Here is a 9,038-nt window from a genome sequence, read left to right as displayed (position 1 = left end):
GTCCCCTCCCAAAACCCTGGCGCCCCCTGCCCGCTCCCCCACCCCTGCCCCCAGGGGTGCCCTGCCCAGCCCCAGCTCCCAGCCCTTTAAAAAAAACAAACCCTAACTCACCAGCTACTGCCCGGTAGGGGGTAATCCCCACTACCTCCCACTGCCCTGCTCTGCATGGGGAGCTCTGATACAAGCCCCAAGAAGCCCCAAGGCTGCTGCAGCAGCCAGTGAGTTAGGGGTTTTTTGTTTGTTGATTTTTTAAAGGGCCGGGAGCTGGGGCAGGTGGGGCAGTCATGGTGGGGCTGGGACAGCGGGACGGGGGCTTGTAACAGAGCCCCTCCACATGGCATGGGGGGCAGCAGGGATTGCCCCCCACTGGACAGGAGCCAGTGAGCGGGGGCTATTTTTTTTCAAAGAGCCAGGAGCTGGGGCAGGAGGGGCAGCCGTTGAGAATGGATGGGGGATGGGACCTGCGTGATTCGGAGATTCGGCTGATTCAGGAGCAGCCAAATCTCCAAATCAGATTCAGCCAGATTGATTTGGGACAGTGATTCAAATCACCAAATCGAATCACTGTAATTGGCCAAATCTGAAACTGAAGCAAATACTAGATGCTTCGCACAAGCCTACCAGGCAGTTGGTTTTAAACTTTGGGTGGATCAGGAATCACATTTGGGGTACGATGGCACCACTGCACCCCTTGGACGCACCCTTTGATTCCATCCACCAGCTCAGCAGTATATAGCCTCTATAAAAGGGGCAAATAAGAAAAAGGTTTACTCACCTTTAAGCAGACTCCATTCTCACTTCTGGATCCTCAAGAGTGAGAACGTACAAAGGCCACCTCAAAGAACTACATGTTACATCACCAAAAGGAGTGACTCCAAACCAAAGGAGTGCTATTGTTAGCTTAAGGAGTTCAAGGTCTGGCAGGGTGATAGGGTACCATTTTGTGCCCTTCCAAAGGAAAAAGGATGATTGCCTTGGAAAGGCATGCACAGACTGTGCCAACTAGAAGACTCTCAGTGAAAGGGAAAGGCTAAGAAATGTGAGTTTATTCACACTGTAAATGGCAGCCTCCAAAACAAGGAAAGAACAGTTGCAATTGATAGGGATGTATTTTTAGAGAGATGAAAGAACTAGGGGATGTAAACAAAAATGGAAAAAAACTAAATAGAAAAAAATAGGAACACTACAAGTTCTCTATGGAAAGGATGATAAATGCATGGAGGAAAGGTAACCAGAGCAAGCAAAAGCTTCCAGAGATGGAGACTTGGTTCCTGAGTTGAAGATGGAAGAGGATCAAATGAAGAAGCGACATAGAACAGTTAAAAAATTTACACACACCAGATTCTGAATCACATTTAACTCTTTCCTGATGAAAAATATTTCTTATGAGAAATGTTGGATAGATGGGTAGATTTAAATACGTGTCAATATATATATTATTGGGCTTCAAAAGTACAAATGAAACCTAAAGAAATCCAGGGGGAAAAAAATCCAGAAATCCAGAAACAACTCCAGAAATCCAAATCATAGCAATGGAAAGAAAATACAAATTGATCACCCTGGTTGACAGCTCAGTTAAGAATGCTATTATGTTATATTCTTACAAGTAATGACGAATTGCTTTTAGGACCCAATCTTAGGAAATACTAAGCCTCTCCTTTCACAGCACACTCAATAGCCTGTTCATGACTGTTCACAAAAGAAGGCTCCTGACACAGCAACCGCTGTAAAATTTTGCCTAATCTGAAACACCTGCTTATACAATTTTGAATATGTGCCTATCCTGCTATTGATGCTTGTCAAACAAGCACAATAATATAAATAAATAAAGCAACAGCTATTATCTAAGTAATCACCTCTGCTGACGACACAAAAACTTGTAGGTCCTGAAGTATTTTTCAAGACAGGTTAAACAATTTTACACTCCTTTACTTTGCTTTTTGTAGTAGAACAAGGCACACTAGCAATTAATTAATGGTCAGTATGCTGTTTCTCCAGATTTTGCAAATGCATACTGTTAAGTTACTATTCTCAAGAATTATTTTCAGCCTCTGCATGTGGACTAAGTTTCATATGGAAGCAAGATGGATGTTATAGCACACACTCAATCGAGAAGTCATAAGATGAACAGAAGAAGGTTTATTGATTTTCTTATGATCATTCAACACAGTTCAAGGGGAAATCTGCAATTTCACCACACTATCTGGCTGAAGTTGTTTGCAATTTCAGCTGCTTGCAAATTTAGATGTCCTCAAGTCTATAATAAAGCTTAAGTCCCTCTTCTGAAAAGCCATTTAATTTATAACAGAATGTGTGATTGCTATGTTTAAGAAAACATAAAAGAGATGAAAACCAGGTATTTCCATTTGTGATAACTGCGTGAAATTCAGCTTCTTTCCCCTCGAGTTCCTTAGTTTATTTGAGTAACTCAAATAACACAGGATAAGACTGATGAGAAAGAGCAGTCTTTAATTTACATTAGCCTCTTCTTCAAAAGAAAGTTGTTACAGGTGGTTTATAGCATTTACTTTTCTGGGAAGGGGGTTAAAGAGCAGCAAGTGGTCATTGGATATAAGAAAACTGTGCTATTCATATTAGTTTGATTCATTACCATCCACTGCCAATAAACTGGTTCCAGCTGTTTCCATTCCAGAAATGCTTCTAATCGAGAGGTTTCAGACTCCAACAACTGCATCAACTGGGGGGAAAAAGCAAAACACAAAAAATGAGATCCCATTTAATTATCTGCACAGCCTATGAAGTGAAATGTTTAAAAATGTGTTGGGTCTGAATAATAACCCCAGCCCAATGACAGAGCAGGACCATGTTCCCTCCATATCACAGGCACTTTACAGACTGACATTTACAGGGTGAAGGAGAAACTTATTTTATAACTGTTCCAGAGAATCATGAGGATTTGGGGTGTGTTATATACTCACGCACTCATGAATATACACAGACCAATGTGTTTTTAGATATATGGATAAGTCGCTCTTTATCTTTCTGGATAGGGAGGGATATCAATCTAAATACTACATATTACTATTACTAATACACAGAAGCATGTATGCACACACATACATATGTACACACATATTCATACATACAAAGACAAACACCTCCACCCTTTTTACAAATACAAATGTCAACGCATTTATTTCTGAGTAATGGAAGGAATGAGGAAGACTGTACCATCTGCCCAATGTGCCTGGACCACTGTATTATGTGCAACGTTTCCTTCTTTGCAATTATCTTACGATGCTATAACAGAGGGTAGTACCATACATGATTCACTGAGAAGTAATGTAATCTCAGCTGCGCAAATATGATGCAGAAATGAAGAGCATCACGTCCATTACATGTTCTAGTCCCCAGGCATAAAGTACTCTCAGTGTATACACACATACAGGGTTTCACATATTATTTTGAGAAGTCAAGGTGACACAGCACACATGTTAAAAAAAGGTCTTTCTTTACATAAACTTTCAAAGTGCAAGTGCTTGTTAGCCACCAAAATTAACCACACAGTTCAACCTCTGCATGCTGCTGCTGCTAAGGCTGACTTTCTCATCTATAGATCAAACTATACTCCCTCCCATACTATGATTTGAATCTGCCTGTTGGGTCCCCATTGTCCAACATATGCTTAAACCCCTTCTGTCCTTCAAAGCTATGTGCAGCAATAGCCCAACCAAAATCTAAGATGTGATCTGTAACAACCCTTCCAACATCTCCATTCCAGCAATCGTATGAACAGTGACCTGCAGTTATTCCTAAGATCCCAAATTCTATGCCCTTTTCTATGTTGTTCACATGTATAGAATCCCAGTAAGTAAAGCCTCTCACCTTGCTCCCTTTTCAAACCACACAATCACTTTTTCTGTAATACAAATAGTAATTGTGGTAGAGGAACTCCTGAAATGTTATGTACTATATTATCTGAGGCAGATTCTGTCTCCTCCTGCCTTTGTTGCAAGTAGGGATGCAAATATTGATTAAAAAAATATCTGTTTAACCTGTTGTAATTACAATGGTTTATCAGTATTGCAACTCTTGACCTGGCCCACATGGGGCTGCTTCAGCCCAGGCTTAGGGGCATCCCTGCCGAACCCAACACTTTCAGGCCCCCAAGGTGAAGTGGGGACTCAGTAGCTCCCCGGGACCCCAGTTCCCCAGGACCATGGCTCATGATGAACTGGACAGGTGGATCTTCTCTGAGCCTGGGTCTAGATCCAGGTCCAAGTCCGAGCCTGGGTGTGGATGGGGTAGGCGAGCAAAGTAGGTAGATGAGGCATGCCATGGGGCTGACATGCAGGTTCTCATGCCTCCTTACTGCCCTATGCCTCCTTACTTCCACCTTGCCCGTCCCAGGTGTCACCAGCAGCTGCAGCAACAGAAAGAGGAACGTCTGGCTGGACACAGGGATGGGGACAGGCACAGCAGTGCTGGGCTCAAGCTTGCAGCTCTGCAAAGTCAGACTGGTGGGGGGGAAGGGTGCTGAGCCCTGGGGCCGGCACCTGCCTTACCCTGCTGCAGAGGAGGGGCTGCACCCACTTGCTTGGAGCAGTGTGAAGAGCTGGGGGCCAAAGCATTGACAAGCCCCACCAGACAAGCAGCACAGTGCTGCTCAGGAAACTGTGGGTGGCAGCAGCGAACAAGGGGCTTTACCAGCCCACTGCAGCCATAGGTGTGCTGGGAGGGAAGCAACAGACAATGTACCTCCAGCCCCGCAGGGGGGATGGCTCATCCAGTGCCTCTGGGCGGGAGCCTCACCACACCACAGGGGGAAAGGTCCCAAGCCCCACTCTCGTTACAAGAACAACAAACCACAGCAACTTTTTATTTACATACCTTTTTATTTACATAATGTCCACATTATTAAAACGTTCTGCCTTCCAAAAGTGAAAAAACAAGGTTAAAACTTCAAAAACAATACACTCCAACAACTTTTTATTTACATAAAATCCACATTAAAGAAACGTTTGCCTTCACCAAAAAAATCTGATCAGAAAAAAAAAAAACACATCTCAAGGTTCTGCTGAGGTTAAAGAAGCAACAACAAAAACAAAAAGCTGCCTCGCAACTCTGTTGATGATTCATATTGAGAAAAATTAACATGCTGATATTCTCTGGTGTCAGTCTTAAGCGCAACTGATTTACAGTAAGCCCAGAAATATAACACTCATTCTGCAGGCGGAGGAACCTGGAATGCACAGGTAACAGCCAATTTTGCAGGCCTTGTAAAGCAGTGTGCATTGACTTTTCACCACTCCAATGGACTGCACTCTAATAAAGGGAGGGCTCCCTGGAGTAATTCTCCAATCCATTTTCTACTGCATTCTTGTCAATTTTTTTAGCATATTCTTCACATACAAGCATTACGATAGCATTCTTTTCTCAGTTCCCCACGTTTATTTCACTGCTGGCTCAACCACTGCACTCAGAGCTGCCTCACTTTCCAAGAACACAAGTTGGATGCGTTTTAATTTAGCAGAAATATGGATAGCAGGCAAAAGAAACTGCAGGTGCTTGTGGCATGGATCCAATATGGATGCTATCAGTGCAGGTCTGTTTATTACGGCAGGATCACTGGATTTCATGCAATGCTCCAGAGTACAGCGAACAGAAGACTTGAAATCAGCTACCTTTCCACTTTCGCCAGCAGTTTTACTTTTTGAGTGTTGAGAAAACTATTGCAAAGTGAATACATATTTTAAACGGATGCTGAACATGGCTGTCGTGGCACATTTTAAAGTAGAAAGGACAGGTAAGGTATCCTATATTAATTGCCATGGCTCAACCATTTGGGCATCAGATACTTTTGTAACTGAGCGATCTGACAGCACCCCTGTTATAAGCCACTTTTGCTTGATGAGTCTCTCAGTCATTTCACAGGCTGAATTGCAGCGAGTTTTACACAACTGGATCAAGTGGCGCTGCTAACCCTGAAGCTGTGTTTCCTTTCAAGTGCTCTAGCAGCAGTGGTGCTGTGGTGGAAATGTACAACTAGCCTACTGGCAGCCACAATAACATGATTTATGCTCCCAGAAAAGCCATCATTTATAGCCACCTGCAACATTTGGGCAAAACAGTTTACAGATTCCCATGCAGTGTACCTTGGCATGTTGGTGAGCACAATATCGCTGGCATTATCATGCACATATGCTAAAACACGGCCTTACAAATGCCATCTTTCTACAGCAGCATTTAACTTTTCAGCAATGTTTTCTGCTATATGTCATTCCAGCATACTTTCTGTTTGTAAAATAGCTGATCGAAGCTCCCAGTTTTCAATGTAATGACACATGACTGTCATATAACTTTCTGTATTTAATGCTGTCCAAGAGTCAGTAGTAAAAGCTACTTTATCGGCTCTTTCCAATTTTTGCCAGAGAGAGTTCACACAATTTTTATACCACCTCTCTAGTTTTGAGGTTACAGCTTGTCTCCTTAGGCACATGGTATTTGGGTTCCACACAACTCTAAAATGCACGAAAACCTTTACCTCAACAACACTTATAGGCAGTTATGTCTTCAATTATCACAGTGCATGACAACTTGGTCAGTTTTTCAGCACACTGTGTATCACAGTTCCTCGAGCTGCCAGAAACAAATATGGACATTGTTGTTTGTTTTTGATCTTGTCTTTCACTTAAAATAGCGGGATGCTTCAGCTTAAGATGATTCAGCATTGCTCCAGTATTGTTTAGGTATCTAGGCTCTGTATTGCACATCTTACATTTAACAGCATCTTCTGTTTCTGTGAAATGATTCCACATGTGGCTTTGAGAGCTCCACCTTTACTCTATTAACAACTCCACACCACCACTGCTTCCAGACCGCATGGAAGTTCCAGTCCAGCTCAAATACTTTTCCCCCTGCTCCCCACCCTCTCATTTTTAAGCAGCTTTTTCAATTTTAATTTTTAGGATAGGGCCCCTCGCAGCCCATGACAGGCAGCCTCTGGCTTCCATGCTCCCCAGAGGGGGAGCTGAGCTGCTTTCCTTGTGGACAGCAGAATAAGGAGGAGAAGGGACCTAATAGCTAGACTCTGTGGACCATGGTGCAAACACTTGCAGCCTCCCCGCTGCCTGCTGCAAGCACCCTGGGCTCCATGGTGGGTGGCAGGGGCCTCCCAGAGCCCGGGCTGCTTGTGGCAGGCAGTGGGGAGGCTGCAAGTGGCTGCACTGGGTCCACAGGGCCTAGCTATAGGTACTAGTGACCCCTCCACCTCCTGCTCCCCTCCTCCTTGCTTTTCCCTCCCACCCTCCTTCCCTGCTGCCTTCTAGTTCCTACTGAGGCTTCCTTTCCCCTACTTCCCTCCCGGACTGTGCCCCACCCTGAACTAAATGATAAACTGGTAAGCTAAAACTGGTTATCAGTGGATTTAAAAGTTAAACAAGTAAGCATTTAACCATTCACATCCCTAGTTGCAAGAGAAGTTCCTTAAAGAGGAGTTGCCATTTGTTAGCATCAAAACACTTGCATGAGCTTAGTAGAGGAAAAAAGTATCTCTCACTATATTTTTCGACATATTCTGGACTATATACAATGACCTAAATTTTCCATATGGGTGGCCCACCTTGAGTCACCTTAAAGGGAACTGGAAAATCCTCTGTATTCAAGCACTTGAAAAATGAGGCTCTTAATCAATGGTCATTTAGAAATGTAGTCAAATATGCAGAGAGCAAGAGAGCATGAGAAAAGACAGCACGAGAGAATGAGAGCACACACTGCGTCATGAATGGGCAGTTACACAAAAAACAAACAGAGATTCTTACAATACTACAAGACAAGACAAGAGTCAAAAAAGTGCGTACAAATGTCAAGGACACTCACCAGTCTTATGATCCAGACTGGAATTACTGTAAGAGGCCATTACATGAAATGAACAATCTCAACACCCCTTAAACATTGCTGGCAAGTTTTTAAAGAACCATCAAAACATTTTTATTTGATAATTTCAAAGACTATCATTAATGGAGCCCTAATTCAATCTACCTAGTGCAAACACCCCTTGTTTTTTTCAGCCTTGTTGCTTTCATACTTACTGCATATCATACTTGTTAAGGGAACTAAAAAAAAAAGAAATTATTTGCTTTGCAATTTTTCCTTCCAGGTATAATCAACAGCTGAAGGAATGGGGCAGGAAAAATACTTTGACAAAGCAACTGTTATAAGTTATTGACTGTTGGATCCAGAATACAATTTGTTATACCCTTGCTCGTGTGGGTGATGCAGAGAGAGATGACTTTCATCACAGATAACTCTGTCAGCTTCAAGATTCGCAGGGATGTTAAAGGTGATCTGCAAAGGCAGGAAAAATGGGATTCTGCCCCTATTTAGTACTTTGTGCATAAATCTTCACTGCAGACACTTCTGTAATAATTCCAGTTCCAGAAGACATGCCCAAACTGGTTTTAAAAATAGCTAGCTCAGGTACTACTAAACAGCACAGTCACAGCTGCACTGCACTTGTTGCAAAACCCGCCCAAGAAACTGAATAAATGATCAGACTAAGGGCCTTGTTACACATTACTTTTAAGTGGCTCCTGGAGTTCTTAACCCATGGACTGTCCACATATTAACACCTAAAATTAGTTTTAAGCACACTTTAGGTGGCTTAAAGTTACGCCACTCCAGGGCAGATTTATCTCTGATCCATGTTACCCAGCGTATGTTCCATTAATGTGTGGTCACTCCTCCAGATGAGCCACCCAAGTTGCAGTCCTCCAGCATTCCAAGGATGCAGCATCCTCTCCCCCACCCTCCTATTCTGCGTAGACAAACTTTCCACCACACCCCCTGACCTCTACTGCCAAGGGGGCAGTTCTGGCATAAAACTAAATCCTGCTCCCGCCCCTGGAGATGTGACCTTCCCACCCCCCAAGGATACAACCCCATGCAAACAGCCTGCAAAGCACATGCCAGCTAGCTAGGTCACAGGGCACAGACAGGTCCAGGACTGGGATCTGGGGAGGGGGAAATAAGGTAGAGGGCCAGACTGGATCCCCATGAGCTGGGGCTACCTTCCAGGG

The 9,038-nt window shown here is 43.5% G+C and overlaps 1 protein-coding gene across 1 annotated transcript in view; it reads right to left on the bottom strand.

Moving 5' to 3' along the window:
* TEDC1 (tubulin epsilon and delta complex 1) overlaps positions 1-9,038 on the bottom strand; it is a 157,953-nt gene that overhangs the window by 57,436 nt on the left and 91,479 nt on the right. The window contains exon 7 of the mRNA XM_025193517.1: positions 2,612-2,698. Coding sequence (XP_025049302.1) covers positions 2,612-2,698 — 87 coding nt within the window. The remainder of the gene's footprint in view (positions 1-2,611; positions 2,699-9,038) is intronic.

The sequence above is a fragment of the Alligator sinensis genome, unplaced genomic scaffold, assembly GCF_000455745.1.
Source record: "Alligator sinensis unplaced genomic scaffold, ASM45574v1 scaffold647_2, whole genome shotgun sequence".
Taxonomy (NCBI): Eukaryota; Metazoa; Chordata; order Crocodylia; family Alligatoridae; genus Alligator; species Alligator sinensis.
The sequence above is the reverse complement of the archived record's forward strand: the minus strand, read 5'-3'. Positions and strand labels throughout refer to the sequence as shown.